Here is a 19,786-nt window from a genome sequence, read left to right on the forward strand (position 1 = left end):
CACAGTGTTTCATTCCCTGCTACCGAGTCTGATAAGAGATTTCAGGCTTATTTTGCATATTTCCTGTCCCAGACCCAGAGTTAACCTTTCTCCAAAGAACCCTGGTTCCTTTTAGCAGTGAGTGTCCTCTTAAGACTGTAGTCTGAGTGTTGCTCATTTCTATTGGGTTGTCTCTGCTTCGAGGTCCTTGCAGTGGACAGAACTAAGAAGAATGTATTTCTTTCAAAATAAAAAATGGATTATGGGGGTGCCTAGCTAGCAAGCCTATAGAGAGTGCCACTCTTGATCTTGGGGTCATGAGTTCAAGCCCCACATAGGGCATAGAGCCTACTTAAACAAATATCCAAAATTATGACTTCATACTGATATTTGTAATTCAAAAGTAAGATTACAGGATTGCACATAATTTTAAGATTTATATCTGCTATGCAAAAAAATTTTGGCTTCAGAAAACATTAACATAATCACTTATTAGCAACGTAAACATATATGTTAAAGTAGCTACACCACTCTCAGTGCTAACAATAAGATTATTGAACGCATTTAAGATTTCTTAAATTTAGTTAATTTCTTTTTTTCCCCTAAGATTTCATCTATCTATTAGAGAGAGAGACAAAGCAGGGGGAGCAGCAGGCAGAAGGAGAGGGGAAAACAGGCTGCCCATCGTGCAGGGAGCCTGATGTGGGGCTCGATCCCAGGATCCCAGCATCATGACCTGAGCCAAAGGAAGATGATTAACCGGCTGAGCCACCCAGGTGCCCCAGATTTAATTAATTTCTTAATGGTTATTTTTATTCTCAGTAGATACCCCAGTAGGAGTGCAAAGTCAAAATGATGTATCGATGAAGGAGTCTAGATGGGAATGGGAGCTGCTCGTTTCCTAGCTCCAAGAGGGCTGGAGAGCAGGGACACCCCCATAGCCGAGTGCACAGCACCCGGAGCTCGGGTTTTAATACTGCCTTCGCTCAAAGGAGCCATTGCTTTGGGAAAATGACTGATCCCAGGACTAGGGCAGAGCACGTGCGGCTGGGCCTGGAGGACTTGCCGTACCAGAGTAAGGACAGGCTTAAGGAAGGATGGACACGTCAAAAGGACGCCAAAGCCAGCTTCCAGGAGCTCCTCCTGGCAAAACCTGGGAAATCTGAGGTGGGAGCTTTTCTCCCCAGCTGGGAGCCAGGGAGGTGGGCTTGGCGGGGGGTTCGGGAACACACCCAGGAGCAGTCGACAAGCTGGGGGAGACCTGGCCCAGTGACGCAGGAGAGAAAGGGTATGTGATGTTCCTCCTGCTGCCACACACCCCACCCTCCTCTGGGAAACAGTCCCCTCTGGGCCCTCGACTCTGATACCCCAGAGGCTTGACAGCTCAGAGCCAGCCCCTCGCCCTGCTCTGCCAGCTCCTTCTGCCACCGGAGCCGCGCCCTTCCTGAGGATGCCCGCTGGGACGGGTGGGAGCCTCGCTCTTTGGCACAGTGGTGGGCTTGGCACTGAGGGGCACCAGCATGGTTATCTCGGGGGCAGACAGGTAGGAACTCTGCCCCCCCAGGCTGCGCTCGGAGGGCAGTCCGGAGGGGCATGTTTTCCCATTGCGCTGGGATCCCTGGTTAGCAAGGACCTGCCTGAGCCCCCAGGATATGAAGTGCGGTGAAGGTTTCTGAGTTCAGCAAGTCCCCTTCCGAAGGGGGCAAGTCCTGATCCTGTGGGCTTGGCAGACGTTCACCCAAAAGTGGGGAAACACAGAAACAGGCCATTAACTGCCAGGGGGAGCCACAGGCTGGGTATGGCTGCTGGGACTTGACAGGGTTGGGAGGACCTGGGAAGAGTGTGGGCCCAACCCAGAGTGAGAGAGCTAGAGCAAGGGCAGCCAGCCTGCCCCGGCCAGTGCCCAGCTCAAGCCTGCTCGGCACCATGCCCAGAAGGGCCACCCCAAGAGCTGAGCTGGGCAGGGAGTGGAGAAGGGGTCCTGGGCGGCCCCTGGGACTTCTTAGTGAGGGTGCTGTGTGCACCGGTGGCAGAGAGGGAGTTGCTGCCAAGCGGCTGAACGGGCTTCTGTGAATGAAGGCTGGAGTCTCTGAAGCCCTTGAGGGGCCAGGCATCACGTGGACCGGCACCGGCTAGTCCCCCTTCCCCAGTCCTGCTCATGTCGGATGTTGCCGTAGCTACAAGGCTGCCCAACCCATCAGACGCCCAGGAGCCCAGGCCAGCTGTCTGCTCTGCTCCTTATCCTGGGGCCCGCCACCAGCTGATGCTCAGTAAATTCGTGTCGAAGTAACAGAAGGGTGAATGTCAAGTGTGCTTTACACCAGTCCTGGAAGCCTGAGATCATGTCCCGTTTTGCAAAGAACGCGGAGACTCCGTGGGAAGTTGCCCGAGGTCAGACAGTTCGTCAGTGGAAAAGCAGCCCTGATGGTTCCTGCCCAGCTGGCTGGCTCCCCGGCCTGGCTAAGAGCTCACCGACCCTCACCCCAGCCTGCACGGCCGAAGTGCTGCCCCAGCTGGGGAAGGTCTGGGCAAGTATTGCTGGTGGGGCCCCGTGATGAGCCACAGAGCCCCTGTCCTAGGTTCAGGCCTTAAAGGACTCGGTGGTCCCCAGCCCCTACCTCCCGGGGGCCAAGCTGACTCCTTGCTGCCTTCCGGCCGCAGCCGGGTGGGCGGACGGCCTGGGACGGGGCTAGCGAACATCAGGGCTGGAGGGGGCCAGCAGCTGGGACGAGGAGGGAGGCAGACAGCACCAACCTGGGGGGCTTCCTGGAGGGGCCCCGGAGTGCCACTAGAAGCCTTTCCCGTTCCCTGGTTCACCACTTACGAAGTCAGTTACTGGGGTCAGAGTTAGAAGACATCGTGGGCTAAACCTGATCAGGGTGACCCTGGTCCACTGTGCTCCACGCAAGGCCTTGTTTCTGGGTCTGACGGTGGCGATGATCACCCCAGGGACGTCCGCCCGCAGAGGGTGAGGCTGAGCTCGGACAGTCCAGCCGGGGCTGGAGCTGCACCAGCCAGACCACGCGCCCCACCAGACGGGCCTCATAGGCTTCTGGGAGGATGGCGGGGCAGGTGGGAGGGGTCCGGAGTGCTGCCCCCTGCGCGGTGCTCCAAGCCTGTGGGCACCTCCGGGGGACCAGAGAAGCAGCCAAGCCGAAGGTTAAATCAGAGTGAGACCTCACGAGGGAGACGACGAGCTCAAGGAAGCATGGTGTGACCACTTGTTGGCTTGTCGTAAACCTGTCACCAATAGCTATCCGCTAAGGCAACTGTTGGCCTTTTCCAAGACGACCTAAAACCATCCTTCTCTTCCACTTACTGTTTGCTTCCGTTAAACACAAATCCATGAACCACCTGAGCCTGGCGTGCACCTGGGCCTCAGTGGGGGCAGGACACCGGGTCTGACTCCATGGGAGCCACCGGTCGCCCTGCCCTCGATTCGGGGCTCCAGCACGTCCCGGCATCCTTCAAAGCTCACCTCCCTGGGAAACGGTACACGGGACAAGTCTCCCTGCAGACCGGGCGCAGGGCGGCAGCCCCACGCAGTCCTGGGCCCAGGGCCGTGATTTGTGTAGCAACGGAGGCTGGGAGAGAACACGGCGACCGAGGCACTAACAGCACCTCCACTTCTCACCTGAAAGCCAGCCATGCGGGAGACAAGGCGTGACCGACCTCGGACCACCCGCCAGGACCCCTCGGACCACCCGCCAGGACCCGTATGACAAAGCCAGGGGTGGTGAGGAGAGGGGGCGGGGAAAATAAACCGACTGGCTTCTTTGGCTGGCTGGGGCCTGGGGCGGGTGGAGGGCTGTCCTAGAGGATCTGGAGGGTTATCTCCCTCTTTTAGTTATCCATGTCCTCAGATGGCCAGGTTGTACTGAGCAGATGCCAGACTCAAAGCCACCTCGGGTCTGGCTCGCCTCTGAGTGACAGGAGAATGAACGAATAAACGAACTCATTTAATCTTCACGGGACTTTCTAGGAAACAGATGTGTTTTGACTATACGAACACAGAATTAAGGCTCAGAGAGGTTCGGTGACTTGCTTGAGGTCACACAGCAAGCAGGGCCCACCTGAGGGCGGTGTGTGGGCGCTCCTCCCGGCACCGCCTGCCCCTCCCTCCTGGGTCTAACCCTGGAATCTGCACCAGGACGAAGGAGGAAAAAATAAGGAGGGAACTTTATTTAATATTAAAGTCAGGGAGGGGAACAGAGGAAGATCAGCTTCACTTGGTGATGGTGTTCCTGCAGAGAGAAGAGCGGCATAAGGCTGGAAACCGCGCAGGCCTTCCCACCCGTTAGGCCCAGCGCTGTCCCCCGTCCCCGCCCGCTGAGCCTCGCCACTCACGCGTTCATGCTCTTGCCGCTGCCACTGAGCACGATATACGGCGTCTTCTGGGCCTTCTGCTTCTCCTGGAGCAAAGCCACCGTGCCCAGCGGGGTGTCGCTGGAGCTCATCTTCTTCAGGAGCTGCAGGAGGAGGGCCGGTCAGCGCAGGGCGGAAGCAGACCCCAGGCCACCAGCCACCCCAGTGCCAGCAGGTGCAGAAGCCGCCCCCCGTGTCCCTGGGCACCCACCGCCTCCTCGTCCAGCTTCTTCATCCGCCGCTCTGTCTTCATCTTGCCTGAGCCTTTCCCGTGGAAGCGGTGGGACAGCTGCCGGAAAGCCTGGGGACACGGGCGGGACCAGTGTTACTACAGCCACCTGTGTCCAGGGGGCAGCGAAGGGGAAGGGACTCACTGACCCGTGCTGGGCTGAGGGGTGGTGGGAAGGCGCTGGGAGAAGGATCATGACCTTGGCACCTTTGAGGGGCTCCCCAGAGTCAGGGAGACAGGTTCTGGGGCTGGATGTGCTGTGACAGGGGCACTCGGGATCCTGAGTGGGACCCGCACCCGGACAGAGGCAGCCAGTGGGCTGGGGCTGGGGGGAGGGCACACCCAGCGGGGGACAGTGCCAGAAGCACGCGGGGCAGGGATGCAGGACAGTGAGCATGACTCAGCCCACGGCCTGGACGTCACCCCCAGAAAGGTGGCCCCCAGGGTAGGTCAGGCCATAGGGGGGCAGGTGGGCAAAGGAACCGGGCCTGTGACGGGGCCGGCTGGGCCCACCAGAGACGGAACCCGGGGCACCGAGGCGCTGTCACCTCGGCGGCCCCGCCGGCCAGCGGTGGATGGAACCAAGGACCCAGGGCGCAGCTCTGCGTCACCTGGGAAGGCTGAGGCCCCGCGTCTCTGTGACTCAGTCACCCCCGGCCCCGCTCACCTCCTTGGGTGTGAGCTTCCGGCCGGTCTCGTCCACGTACTCGATCTTCACGTCGGGCTTGTAGCCGTCCTTCTCCTTGAAGTCCTGCGTGAAGCCGCGGTACTCCTCCCGCCGGCTGTACTTGTCGTCGATGGCCCTGGGCCCAGAGATGGGGCGCTCAGGGCCCGCAGCTGCCTGCGCTGCCCCCGAGGGCTCCCCCGGTGGCCCCTCCCGCCACCTGCAGCACCCCCGCCCCTGGCCCGCCCCGCCACACTCACATCTTGTCCTCGATGCAGTACACGGCCGACGGCAGGGACTTGTTGGGGGCCTTGACCCGGGCCACCTTCTGCACCGTGGTCTCCAGCAGCCCTGGGGACAGGCGGCAGTCAGACTCCTGGCCGCTGCCCTCAGCGGGGGCTCTTGCCAGCCTCACTCCCAGTCTCACGGCCCCTCCCGCCTCCACAACCCCGTTCCCGCCCCCCTACCCCCCCAACCCGGCCACACCGCGACCTGAAGGGCAAAGCCGTCACCAACGGGGTGACATGGAGCACAAAGGTCAGATGCGGCTATGACCACCGCAGGGCTGGGTGCACAGGCTCAGCTCCTGGGCCCCGGGGGAGCAGCCCACAGTCCTGGGGGTGCGGCGGGAGCGGCCTGGCCCCCGCCCTGCCGATGCCGGCAGCCCCTCACCTTTGTTCTGACACAGCAGCAGGGCGGCCGCCAACCCTCTGTTCACGATGGGCTCCTCGTCCAGGATGGTGGTGGACGAGGCAGAGAACTGGGGCGAGGCACACGGGGAGGAAGAAGGTCAGTGGCCGCGTGGGCTCGTCTCGCCCCCTCCGCCCCCTCGTGCCCGGCACACACAGCCGCGGGCCTTCCCGGGACCGGGCACTAGGCCAGACTCCTGGCCGCCCCACCGAGCTCTGCAGACCCCCACCCGGCGTGGGACAGCCAGCCCCGCGGTGCGCAGCCGAGCTGTCCTGCTCTCCCCCCGCTCCCGCCCCCGCCGCCGCGCCCCTCACGTCCTGCTGCTGCTTCTCCTCGTCTAGGTTGACGGTGCTCCAGCCGATGTTCTCCTCCCCGTCCGACTCCGAGCCCCCGTTGGCCGAGCGCTCCTCGTCCCGTTCAAAGTCCTGGGGGGTCAGGGACCAGGGTCAGCCCAGGGAGCCTCCGCGCCCGCCGCAGCCGGCCTGACCTGCCGGGGCCCCGAGGCTTGAGACCAGTTATGGAGAAGCTGACCAGGACCTGACTGGCAGGGGGGGACCCGAAGCACGAGCAGAGGGGAGCGAGAGAGGAGGGGAAGGGGGGGGGGCAGGGAGAGGCAGGCCGTCCGAGGACCCACCATGAGCTCCTCCTGCTCCTCCCGGTTGCCCGCCAGCCCGTAGGTGGGGATCTCGCCCAAGGTGCGGCAGAACTCGGACGTGGCATTGAACACGATGGCCCCCTTCCGCTCCGGGTCCTCGTCCTCCTCCCAGCCCCGCTGGCGGGACTCCAGCTTCTTCACAATCTCCACCACCTGCGGGAGGGAGCAGCTGTGGGCAAACCCAGAAGTTTCTGGCGAGGTGCCATCGAGACCCAGAAACCCCAAGTCCTCCCCCGACGGCAGGAAGACAAGCCCTCCGACGGCCGCCCGCTTCCCGCCGCCCAGCCCCGCTCACTCCGCAGGTACACCCACCGCAGGCCTCGCTCCAAAGCCGTCAGTGGCTTCCTGCCGCCCTTTAATCTCCAAATGCCACCTGGCCCTTCTCCAAAGCCCCAGAGCCTCACGTCTTCCTCGGGGACCGGGCCGGGGCCCACTGCGGCTCTTGTCGGCCCGCAGCCACCCTCCCTTTACCGCCACCAACACCCGTTTCAGGACTCAAGGTAAGCTGCTTCCAGAAGCCTGCCCTGAGGCCACAGGGCGGGGAGAATCTGCCTGCGCAGCTCCCACAGGCTTCCAGCACCCGCCACACCTCTGCCCTGCTCCTCCGGCCCGGCGGCGTGGCCCCCCACGACTGTCCCCGCTGTCCCCTCGACTGCACTGTTCCCTGGGCGCGCAGGACTGCCCAGGCTCGCTGCTCCCTCCGCCCCGCTGTCTCACTGCTGTCCAACAGCAAGCTCCTCAGAGAAGTTTCCAGTCACCACAGCCGCTCAGCGCCGCTTCCTTCCATGTTATTACGTTACGTGTATGTTTTTAGCGAGCGGCATCATAAACATAGAAGGGTTCTAGTAGCGCACGTGTGTTATTAAAGACGGTGACAGCCACACACACCCAGGCACGCACCGCCCAGTCCGAGGAACGCGGCCCGCACTCCTTCAAGCCTCACGGTCTCCTCTTCCCTTATCCGTGGTCACGATTCACTGGCTACTCCTCTGTTCTTTCCACATAAAGTCCTATCCAGCAACAGGGTATTATTTTGTTGTGCATTTTAAAAACATTATATATCTGAATCTGAATCCCCTACGATGTGATGTAAATATAAACATATACGTATATGTATAAAACAGATACACACACACACACACACACACACACGTGCGGCTGGGTGGCTCGGTTGGTAAAGCGTCTGCCTTCAGCTCGGGTCGTGATCCCTGCGTCCTAGGGTCGAGTCCCATACGGGGGGGGGGGGGGGGGGGGGGGGGGGGGGGGTCCCTGCTCAGCAGGGAGCCTGCTTCTCCCTCTCCCTCTGCCTCTCCCCCCGGCTCATGCTCGCTCTCTAGCTGGCGTGCTCCCTCAAATAAATTACATCTTTCAAAAAGAAGAAAAATCTATTTTCTAAAATCCATCTTGACCCGAGTGGCTGCACTTCTTAGCTTTTCACTACGGAACAACATTCCATGACAGGAACGTGTCCTCACCTAGTTCCCCCCGCACGCTGCGGACCTACTTCCCACCGTCACAGCCAAGGTGAACACAAGCCATCGGATGCCTGTGTCCCCCAGCCCGCGGGCAGGTGTGTGTCCGCCATACCCACGCGGGAGTGGGCGTGCTAGGCCGGAGGGCACGTGCACTTGCTGCTCCAAGAATACTTCCGACACCTTCCTGAGCTCATCAGACCCCTCCGTGCTGCAAAGTGCACGTGAGAATTCTGGCCGCTCCGAATCCTGACACTTGTTATCGCCAGACTTTGACGTTCTTGTCCAGTGACGTGGGTATGACCTGGTCCGTCACTGACCTGCTGGCTCTTCCCTGACCATTCACAAAGCCGGGCCTCACTGGGGGGTGGTCTGTTCTATTTTGTTGGTTGTTTGTTTTAAAGATTTATTTATTTATTTGACAGAGATCACAAGTAGGCAGAGAGGCAGGCAGAGAGAGAGGAGGGAAGCAGGCTCCCCACTGAGTGGAGAACCCGATACGGGGCTCCATCCCAGGACCCTGAGACCATGACCTGAGCTGAAAGCAGAGGCTCAACCCACTGAGCCACCCAGGTGCCCCTGTTTTGCTTTTTTAAAGAGCGCGTGTGCACGAGAGGGGCTGGGGGTAGGTGGGGGAGGGTAAAGCAGAGGCAGAGAGGATCTCGAGCAGATTCCACGCCCGACTTGGGGCTCCATCTCACAGCACTGAAATCACGACCTGAGCTGAAATCAAGAGTCAGACACTACCACTGAGCCACCCCGGTGCCCCCTCATGGGCTATTTTATGGACCATCTACCCTGCCACTTCTGTGAACGGCCCATTGAGGTCTACTGCCCTTTTTCTGTTTTGCCAATTTTGGTTGTTCGGATATTCTTGGCACCAACCCACTGATAATTCTATACATGTGGGCAAATGTCTTCTTATGGTGACTTTTTAAAAAAACTGAAGTTCTTGGGGCGCCTGGGTGGCTCAGTGGACTAAAGCCTCTGCCTTCGGCTCAGGTCATGATCCCAGGGTCCTGGGATCGAGCCCCATATCGGGCTCTCTGCTTGGCAGGGAGCCTGCTTCCTCCCCCCTCTCTCTCTGCCTGCCTCTCTGCCTACTTGTGATCTCTGTCAAATAAATAAATAAAATCTTTAAAAAATAAAATTAAAAAACAAAAAACCAAAAACTAAAGTTCTTAATTTCTCAGTAGTTATTGGTTTTCTTCCTCATGGTTTATGCTTTACTTTCAGAACTTAAAAAATTTTTCACTTGAAATAATCCAGTCACAAAAAAACCTTCTGTGATTGCCCTTATAGGCTGTCCCTAGAGGGGACTTTCTGTCCCAGGGACAGAAGTAGGACAGTGGTGGCCAGCGGGGGGGCGGGGAGGGGACTGGAGCCAGTGTTTAATGGGGACGGAGTTTCAGCAGTTTCAGCTTTTCGAGAGAAGAAGAGCTCTGGGGGTGGCTGTGGGGATGGGTGCACAGCAGCGGGGGCGCATTTAACCCTTCAGGGGAATCAGACGTTTAAAAATAGCAAAGACGGTCAATTCTTTGTTCTGTGTATTGTAATAAAATTTGCAAAGAGAAAAAAATCTTTCTCTGCCACAAAGTCACAAACATCATTTCCTTAACCTTGTTCTGGAACATTAATTTGTGACTTTTCAGTTCTTAATCTATCTGTAAGTACATCTTGTGTGAAGTACAAACCCAATTTCACTTTTTTCCAAATGGGTAAGTGACTGTCCAGAAAGCACTTGCTGAACCGAGCGCCCATGCCCGCCGGCGCAGCAGCTCTCCTACTCAGGAGTCCGTGCCTGGGCCTTCTACTCAGTCTCGGCCCTGTCAGTCCACCCTTAGGCCACTATTTTACCACCTCAATTACCACAACGACCTCAAGTGAGATCTGTCCGAGCAAAGCCCACCACTTTGTTATTGAAAGCATCTTGGATATTTTTGGCCCTTTGGTCTTCCAAGTAAATTCAAGAATTAGCTTTTCAGGTTCCACAAAAATCCTTTTGGGAATTTTCACTGGAATTTAATCTCTTTACTGAGTCCTAGCCGCAGACAGGGACATTATGGACTGAACTGTGTCCTCCCAAAATCTGTATGTTGAAACGTTGCCTCCAGTGTGACTGTACTTGGAGACGAGCCTTTAAGAAGATGATTAAGATCAAAGGCGGTCATAAGGGCAGAGCCCTAATCCAGAAGGTTGGTGTCCTCATAAGAGAAAGGGACACTGAAGGCTGCAGGCACTCAAGGGAAAGGCCAAGAGAGGACAGAGCAGGAAGACGGCCGCCCGCAAGCCTCAGGAGAAACCAAACCTACCAATGCCTTGATCTTGAACTTCCCGACTCCAGAACTTTGAGAACTAAACTTCTGTTGCTTAAGCCACCCAGTCTGTGGCATTGTGTCACGGCGGCCCTAGCTGCCTAACACGGCAGTCTTGTTTCTTTATGTCTTCTTCATGGTCTTTGAAAAATGGACTGCAATTCACCCCATACGGATCTCGCACGTCAATACTCCTTTTAATTTTGTTGCAATCCTTAATTTAATCCTTTAATTTTGTAGCAAGTTTATCTCCTTCCTGTTTTGCTTTGATAGCTTTACCCATAAGACTTCCCCATCCCTACTGCTTTCGTGAACGTGATCTTTTTCAAAATTATACTTTCTACCTCTTCCTGGTGTACAGAAACACCACCGGTTCCCGCCTGGTAATCTTGTCCCCAGCGGCCCTGCTAGAGCCGGCATGGTCTGATCGTCACTTCCCACCACGCCCCGGAGGCCACTTCAGATGAGGGCATCAGTGACTACCATGGTGCCTGATCCAAATTCTCCGGGACACGTGTCACAGATGCTTACTTGCTTCCTCGCAAGAGCCTCTTGTCATGGGACTCCCAGGGTGACACCCTGTCCTCTGCTGTCCTCACACGCTCTCCGTCTCCAGCTCTTTTCCTTTGTCCACACTCACTGTCCCGGTGACTCCAGCCCATCCTGTGGCTTTAACTCCGGTCCACGCGCTTACTGACATCCGCCAGTACCTCTAGTCTCAGCCTCTCCCTTAAAGTCCAAACTCACACATCCAACTGCCTGTTCTGTATAATCACTGCTACTAAAAAAGCATCTTAAGGGGCACCTGGGTGGCTCAGTGGGTTAAAGCCTCTGCCTTGGGCTCAGGTCATAATCCAAGGGTCCTGGGATCGAGCCCTGCATCAGGCTCTCTGCTTAGCAGGGAGCCTGCTTCCTCTTCTCTCCCTGCCAGCTTCTCTGCCTACTTGTAATCTCTGTCAAATAAACAAAATCTTGGAAAAAAAAAAAAAAAAAAGCACCTTGAACTTAACCCAAACCGAATGCTTGGTTAGTTCCCCCAACCTGCTCCTCCCTGAGCTCGTCCATCTCAGGAGCAGACCTGCCTGTTCCTCACCTCAGCAAACGGACCGCTGTTCAAGTCGGAACTTTCAGGAACCATCCCGAACTTCTCGTACCCACGCACGACCTCACACACGACGCACTGACACACACTGTTGGTTCTACACTCCAAATGCATTCCAGACCCGGCCACTTCCCCGTCTCGACGCCTATCACCACAGTTGACCGTCACTCCAACTGGAGGACGACAACAGCCTTCCCTGGCCTTCCTCAGAGACCGAGCTCCGCCTGCCAAGCCCACTGCAACGGCAAGCGTCGGCCCGACGTGGCCTGTGACCGGCTCCTTCCCCATCACTCTCCCTGCAGCTCCGGCCACGTCAGCCACGCAGGCCTCCTCCACCTTCCTGAGCCAGCATGGTGCCTCCCGCCTCGGGGCCTCAGGGGCCAAGCGCTCCCTCATCTCGGAACTGGGCCCTTCCATGGCTCTGAGGCTCACTTCATCTGATGTCAACTGTCACCTCCTCGGGGAGGCCCACCCTGACCAGCTGACTTAAAGCGAGCGCACGCCTTCGCTCCTCCTCTCCGCACTACCCTCCTCCGGTTCCTGCTCCCGCTGGTTCTCCCACCCGACCTCGTCTTTGTCTTTCACGTCCCCTCAGGAGAACGAAAGTTCCATGAGGAAGGACTTCCGCGCTCTCGGCTACGGCCGCCCATCTCTGACCCGCTTTACGGCCGGGGCAGACGGCGCGTGGCCCAGCACCAGCTGTCCTGGCTCGCAGCCGGGCCCGCTCACCGAGTGACCCCACTGCTGCTGCTGCTGTGACGGTAGAGCGGCCAAACCCGGGGGGGCCGACTCCTCTGACGGCCCGTCATCTGCCCGCGCCCGCCCCAAGGGACCGTCCCAAGTGGCTGCCCCAGTGTCCTCCTGGCCTCGGCCTTGCGGACTCCACCGTGCCAAATCGGGCCCGCCTCTCAGGAGTTAGAGGACTCCCTACGCCCCTCCTTACAAGCCCTTCTCGGCTTCTGCGCCGCCTTGACCTCGGGGACTGCTGCTTCTCCGCCACCTCTGCAGAAGCCCCCGCCACTCGACCCCACGGCTCCAGGGCTCCCTGCTCCCACGTCTCGCTCTCCCAGTGTTGGGGGGGGGGGATGACGAGCACGGACCGTGGAGTCAGGCTGTTCAGACCCCAGCTCTGCCCCTTCCCAGCCACGTAACCCTGGTCCCACTTGCCTAAGGCCTCTGTGCCTCAGTTTCCTCCTCTGTAAAACGGAGGAAGCAGAACCTTCCTCCCAGGTGCTGCTCTGAGCATGAACGAGGTGGCCCACAAGGCACGCAGGTAGGGCCCGGCTCTGGCGGGCGCCCGCCGCAAGAATCATGACCACAAGACCCCACCGGCCTCTGCTTCCCTCACACCACCAGGCCACCCCTCCCAGGACACCTGCCGTCTCCGCTGCCCACATGCCTGGGCTGCCCGCCCACCTGCACCCCGAATCTCTGCGAGGTCGGCTCCTCAGTGTTATTTAAGTCTCAGGTCAAAGGTCGCAAGGTCTCCCCGGAATGGCGGACGCAGGCCAGCCCTCCAGCCACCTGCTCGGCCTTCCCACGGCCGGGCTGCAGGATCCAGGCACCATTCGGAGTGCGGCGTGTGCACGTGTGCACCTGTCACCCACTGTCCAGCTGTCCTGCCGTCCCGCCCTCTGGCCGCAGCTAGAGAGGAGCACAGGGCCCCTCGCCGGCCGGCTCACCAGGGACTCCCCCGGCCCTGGGACAGGGCGCTCTCGCAGCAGGCGTGCCACACCCAGCCACGGAAAGGAAGAAGGCAGCCAAGGCTCCAACTCTAAAATATCTTAGAGCAAAAATACTGCTTGAACTTAAACAGATCCACTAACAGCACAGCATTAAACAAAAATGATGATCCAGACTGGAATGCAGGCGCCACGCTCGGGGGACAGGTCACCAGAGACGTGCCTGTCCCGAAGGCCCCGGGGAGGCCCGCACGCACCCGCCCCGGCCCGGCCCGCCGCGGCCCTCACCTTCTCACCGCTGTCTCGCAGCTGCTGCAGCTGCCGCAGGCGGCGCCCCTTCTCCAGCTGCTTCTGCAGCTCCAGCTCCGCCTCATCCTCCTCCAGCACCTCCGGGGACCCGGATTGCGGCGCTCCAGCCTCCTCTGGAGGAAACACGGGGGACCCCTGCTCGGATCGCCTCCTCGCCCCGGGGCGCTCAGCCCGGCCCCCGCTGCCCATCCTCGGCTGCCCGGACCCTCACCGTCATCGCTGATGTCCATGTTCTCCACGCGGGTGTCATCGGACTGCGGGGGCTGAGGAGCCGGCTCCTTCTCTTCTTCCTCGGGGTTCTCCTCGTCTGCCTCGGGCACTCGGCGCCGGCCTCGGCCCCGCAGTCTGCGGAAAGGGGCCTCTCCCGTGAGCGCGGGCCCCTAGGCCAGTCCATCCCCGGCACCGTAACCCTGTTTCCAAGCCCACCTGGAACCGAAGTCCCCATCCTGAGTCTGGTCTCCCAGAGGCAGCAAGTCATCGGCCCGCACGACCACCTCCTTCTCTTTTTTGCGGATCTTCTTCACCCTCCGTTTGGTCTTTTTAAAGGTCACCTGAGGGGAGAAAGGAGAGATGAGACTTGAACTGGGAAAGTAGGCCCCCACAAGCCCCCAAGAATGAAGACTTAAAAAATTTTTTTTTCACTGAAGGTAGGGGAGGGAGGGACAGATGGAGTGGGGGACAGGAAGAGGGAAAGAGAGTCTCTTAGGCAAGCTCCGTGCTGGGCGCAGGTCCCCATCCCACAGCCTTGTGACCAAGACCTGAGCCGAAATTAAGAGCTGGACGCTTAACCGACTGAGCCACCCGGGGACGTGAAGAATGAACGCTTCTCTAGCATTCCTCCAGGCCAGCCTTTAGACACTTGGCACACATATACAACGTGTGCAACCGGCCTGATCTCATCCCACTTGTGAGCTGAGAAAAGCCTCAGCACAGAGAGGCTAAGTTCCTTGCCTGAGGTCACCCAGCTCCTAAATGGGAGAGCCAGGATTGTGAACCTTCTCTTCGGGCTCCGGAGTCCTGCTCTTAATCACAAGGCCCAGCAATCTAGCCATGGGTCTACCTCTGTGCTCAGAATCATCCCAAATACGAAATCCACACTCCGCCGTAACATTACCAGCCTGCCACACTGTCACTAGTCCTCGCAGCGGCCCTCAAGAGACGGCTCCTGCCACCCCCATTCCAAATCAGGTGCCTCAGGCTCACAGGTAAGGAACTCCCCGGGGCACAAGCTGGCCATGTTGCAGAGCTCGACTCAAGCTCAGAACCATCCGTCCCAGCGTGTGGTCACTGTCCCCGCACAGCACCTCCTCACAGCTGCCACACAACGCAGACCACGAGGGCCAAGCCCCCACACTCGCCCTTCCTCTGTAGCGCCCCCGAGCTGCACGTGACCCCAGAGAGGGAGGAATCCCCACCCCAATTACGAGGTGTGGGTGCAGGCCACGGGTCTCACCATCTCCTCGGGCGTGAGGTACTCGGAGGCCAGCCGGGGCCCCACGGTGCTCAGGGACTGGGCCTGCAGCCGCAGCTTCGCCCGGATCTCCTCCAGCTCCCGCTCCCGCAGGCCATCAGCAGTGCCGCCCTGCTCCAAGCGGAACGAGTGTGGCCGCTCGCCCTCGAGCTCCTCGTCATACTTGGACAGGATAGAACGGGGTTTTTGCTGCAAAACAACAGGTACTGGTTGGGACCCAGCCTGGCTCCTGAAAAACCACAGAGCCCCCATCCCGCTGCCCCGCCTGCCTGTGCCAAGTCATCCACGCTCTCGTCCTCTGCGTAGGGCAGGTAGTCGGGCTTCTTCTTCCGGAGCTCCACGTTCTTCTCTGCCCGCTCTTTGTCTAAGAGGTTCACGTTCACCAGCACATCCTCCTCCTCCTGCAGCACACCTGCGGACAGGGCAGGAGGGGTGGCCCTTCCAGCTTGCCCTTGACGCAGCAGCGCCCCCGTCCCCCACTGGAATTCGCAGCTCAACCCACCTTTGTCCTTGAGGGTGAGGATCAGAGTCTCCCCTTCTCGGAAGGAATCGATAGCATGTTCCACAGTGAGGCCCTGTAGGTCCCGGGCACTGTACAGGTCCTACAGGGGAGGGGACCGTCCAGCCAAGTCAGGAGCCCTGACCCGCCCAGCCCCAGGATCCCAGCACCCAGGACAGCGCTCCCGGCCCCCGCCACCACTGCAGCCTCACCTGCCGCCTCTGCCCAAACTCCTCCTCCACCAGGGTGCTGACACCGAACTCCTGGTCCATCTCCTCCAGCAGTTTGGCCTGTGGGATGAGAAGGGGGTGACCTATGACCTCATGCCATTCAGCATCACTGGAAGACACGTGGGGCTTTACCAAGTGGGAGCACAAAAAGGGAAGGAAGGCCCTATGGGCCAGCTGCTAAGAATCCAGAGCAGAAGCCAACGACCACAGACCTCCGACCTCTCTGGACCTGGTCCCCTCCCAAGGACAGGTCTCCGGCCCCACCAGCCAGCCAGGTTACAAAGCACTAAGCGACCACCCCGAGCTGCCCAGGCGCTCACCCTCTTCTCTGCCAAGTCCTTCTCCTTCTGCAGCTGCCGGCTCCGCTCGATCCAGGCTGCGGTGTCATCCAGCCAGGGGTCGTCCTCCCCCAGCGTCTTTATCTTTCTGAAGAGAGGAGAAAGTGGTCTTCTGGGAGCCCCACTCCTGTTCCCTGCACCCGACTCCAGAGCTCCTGGGCGGCCTCCTCAGGGCCTTCCCTTTGCCCGCCCTGCTGACCCCCCTCACCCCAGCTTTTGGTTCAGGAGACGCTTTTCTTTGGCAGCCGCCAGCTTCTCCCGTAGCTCTTCTCGCTGTCTCAAGGCCATGGGGTTGATGACATCGGCTGCCACGGGCTCCTCCTTGGTGCCCGCCTCTGGAAGGGGGGCCCAGACGTGAGGCTATGCCTGCCCATGGCTGGTGGGGAGAGGAGGGAGCCACTCACCCTGCCCCTTTCCAGCTCAGGGGGCCAGAAGGGGCCGGGTGGGGGGGGGGGGCGAATCCTTCACGTCCCTCCTCCCACTTCAGCCCACATTTCCATGTCACCCCACACCGCATGATGGGATCCTCCGCGGCTTACAAGCCCCCACCCCCCGCCACAATCACGCTTTAAGAAAGAAACAAACCCAACACCTGCACAGCCCAGATCGGTCTGCAGCACCTGTGCACGTGTCTCAGCCTGGCTAATGCGGAGCAAGCACATGGCACCAGCCATCTGAGCTTAAGAGAATCCCTATTCCCAGCCCCCCATCACGACTGCAAGGAAAGGCCTCCTGCCCACCAGCAAGTATACGTACGTGTACACACACACACACACACAGCAACTACATGGTGCTGAACCTGAGCCATAACCCCACCCTCCTCAAAGGCCCCTTCAGATGGTCTTTCGCCTCCACCCAAAGGCCCTCCCTCAGCCCCATCCACCGCCCCACACTCACCCTTCTTGACGGCATTGACCTCCAAGGGTTTCAGCCCCAACTTTGCCCGGAGTTTACTGAGGACAAGAAATAAGAGCGTTAAGAGCTGTCAACGAAATAGGGACATCAAAGGCATTTCTGGACAGACACGGGGTGAAACCAGGATGGAAATGAGAGGTCCTGAGGGCCCCCAAAGCAGAGACTGACCCAGGCAGCCTAGGACGTTGGGATGGACACTGGCCTCCAAATCAGGGAACATAGGCGCCGGCCCGGCCGGCCCCTCATCAGCAGAAGGCCAGATTTCTGCTTGGCTCTTGGCGTCCTCTTCTGTAACTCAAATGGTAACGCTCCAATTCCAATGAGAATGCTTTGGTGGGTGAAAGACACCCCCCGCCCCCGGGAAAGCTGCCCCAGAAGCCCTGTGTCTCAGAATATAAAAGCAGAACATGAGCGAGACCCAACTTACTTGGTCTCCTCGATGCTGAGTGACGAGGCATCTCCCGAGCTAGGTTTGGAGCTGGCGGCTGGAACAAGAAGCGGGACTCAGGAGCCGCACGGAGGGCCAGCGGGCGGCATCTCTGGCTCTGGCTGCAGGCACCCCCTCACCAGCTCCTGGGCCTTACTGGGACACCCGAACACAGCAGTCCTGCCCCACCCAAGCAGCTCCTCCTACCTCAGTCCTAGTCTCTTGAGACCCCAACTCTCTATGTAACCTTCCTCTCCTGAGCCAAAAGGTCCAACCTTGCTGCATCCTTCACCACGGCCTCCGCTCCACTTCCGTACACTCCATTTTCAGCCTGCACTGCCCTCCTTGGCCTAGCTCTGATCGACAAGCTGTCCAAACGCAGAGAACAAATGCCACCTCCTTCTTGAACTCCTGCTCAATTACTGATCAGAATGAACGGCTCTCCCCTGAGTGCCACAGCCCCCATCACTCACTTCCGGGTCTGTTTCCCCCCACAGGTCGGCGACTGTATTAGGAGCATGACTGTGTCCTCTGTGCAGTACATCCAGTCAAGAAATACATTTATTGGTCCCTGATTTGTGATGGATGTTGAGGAAGCTGAGATAAAGCAGCATTTCAGACCTCCGCTACCCACATCACGATCAGTGAATACTTCACGAAATGCCACAGACAGAGGCAGAACACCATCAGGTGTTCCCCTACCCAGCTGCCACCAGGGGTTCATCCTTCCTGCTTCCCCGCCCCACAACCTACCTCCTCCCCTACAGCTCATCTGGACGCTGTGTCCCAACCTCTCCAGGCTCTCTCCAAGGTCACCAGCCTTATTTCTAAATCCAGTGGATTCTTTTCTGCCTGATTTTCCTTCATTTTCTGTGGCGTGTGACACCATGAATTACTCCTTCTTTATCTCTGTTCCCAAACACCCCATGATACAAGATTCTGCGATTCCCTGCCTTTCTGGATACTAAACCACCAAGCATTTTTGTAGCATCGTGCTCCAACTACTACTAAAATGTTGGCATTTCTTAGGTTCTACTGGCCACTCCTCACTCTCTCGGTGCACTTCATTTGCCACCTAAACACCCACGACTTCCACACGGATCTATCCAGCCCCAACTCTGTGCCATCAAATGCAACATTCTCCAAAACTGAACTCTTTCCCCTCAAAAGTCCCCTTCTCTCCCAAAGTCCTCAAGGCCAACAGACAACACAACCACCCACCCAGTTGCTCAACCCAAAATTTAAGGATGTCCTTAAATTTAAATCATGTCCTTCTTCCCACCCTCATCCAAGTGTTAAGCTCTCTAAATTCCCCCTTCAAAACAGTTCAGTCTGTTTAGGTCTCCCCACCCCACTGCTACTGCCTGGCTGCAAGCCGCTATCAGCCCTCATGAGACCTCCAGTCTTGACTCCTCTTGAGCTGATTCTCAATACAGTGATTTTTGCACAATACAATCAACTCATTCCTCAGTTCAAATCCATGGCTCCCTGCTACCCTGGAGACAAAATTCCAATGTCTATAGGTCCTTTGTGGTCGGAACTGTTTCATAACTCTCCTATGACCCCTACACGATCTGCCCAATACCAGGTTTCTTTTTGGTTCTGCACATGCTAGTACAACTTCATTCATTCACTCAATATTTATTGAGGGCCGCGATGTGCCAATTTTGAGAAAACAGAAAATCTCCGCCCTCGCGGAGCTTAGTAGACGAAGACAACCTTTAATCCCCAATAACCGTAGGAACACTCTTTAATGCGGGGGTGTCTCGGCGGGCTGAACACCCAGGCCAGCCCGCCCGCTCTGGGACCCCCCGGGGCCCCCGCTCGCAGCCCGCCCCGCCACCCAGGCCCCGCCCCTCACCGGCCTCGTAGCCGTCATCGCGCTTCTCTCTCTTCACGCGCCGCTCCGAAGGTTCTGCTTGGCTGCGCTCCCGCCCGTGCGCGCCGCTGCGGGCCTCAGCTTCGGCCCCCCGCCGCCCGCCCCCGCGCTCGCCCCCACGCTCCCGGCTCCGCTTTCGACGTTCGCCGCCGCTGCTGCCGCCGCCGCCGCTCCGGTGCTTGTGTTTTTTGTGCTCCCGGTGCCGCGGCGGCTGCTCGGTGGCGCCTCCAGTGCTGGCCGCCGCCGTCGTCCCGGACGCCTCCTTCTCCCCGCGGTGCTTCTTTGACGACCCCATGGTGGTACGTCCGCCCCGAGCCCGGCCGCCGCCGAGCCCCGACGACGCAAAATGAGAACACTTCCGGGTCGCCCGGCAGCGGCTGTCGTGTTGCCGGAAACCAAGAGTGGCGGCTTCCGTCGTTCTCCTCGGAGCCTGCCCCAAAGGTTCATGGGAAGGCCGGGGTCGGGACCCAACTGCGCAGTTGCGGCCGTCTAGGTCTAGGCGGCGGTCTTTAAGCGGGCAGCGTGACTGCGCATGCGCCCCTGGGGGGCGCGTGGACGCCGTATC

The 19,786-nt window shown here is 59.0% G+C and overlaps 1 protein-coding gene across 1 annotated transcript; it reads right to left on the reverse strand.

The window, feature by feature from the left end:
• Positions 1-4,139: 4,139 nt before the first annotated feature.
• On the reverse strand, positions 4,140-19,586 carry SART1 (spliceosome associated factor 1, recruiter of U4/U6.U5 tri-snRNP). Its single transcript, XM_059401255.1, has 20 exons — positions 19,204-19,586; positions 17,343-17,400; positions 16,898-16,953; positions 16,209-16,335; positions 15,983-16,088; positions 15,645-15,722; positions 15,436-15,535; positions 15,203-15,345; positions 14,916-15,122; positions 13,889-14,013; positions 13,674-13,807; positions 13,442-13,575; positions 6,562-6,735; positions 6,242-6,352; positions 5,910-5,997; positions 5,498-5,588; positions 5,241-5,376; positions 4,556-4,645; positions 4,327-4,448; positions 4,140-4,223 (listed from the first exon to the last, which is right to left on the reverse strand). The coding sequence occupies exons 1-20, from the start codon at positions 19,514-19,516 to the stop codon at positions 4,205-4,207; spliced, it is 2,412 nt and encodes an 803-aa protein (XP_059257238.1). The 5' UTR covers positions 19,517-19,586; the 3' UTR covers positions 4,140-4,204.
• Between the last annotated feature and the right edge of the window lie 200 nt (positions 19,587-19,786).

The sequence above is a fragment of the Mustela nigripes genome, chromosome 1 (assembly GCF_022355385.1).
Source record: "Mustela nigripes isolate SB6536 chromosome 1, MUSNIG.SB6536, whole genome shotgun sequence".
NCBI classification, from domain to species: Eukaryota; Metazoa; Chordata; class Mammalia; order Carnivora; family Mustelidae; genus Mustela; species Mustela nigripes.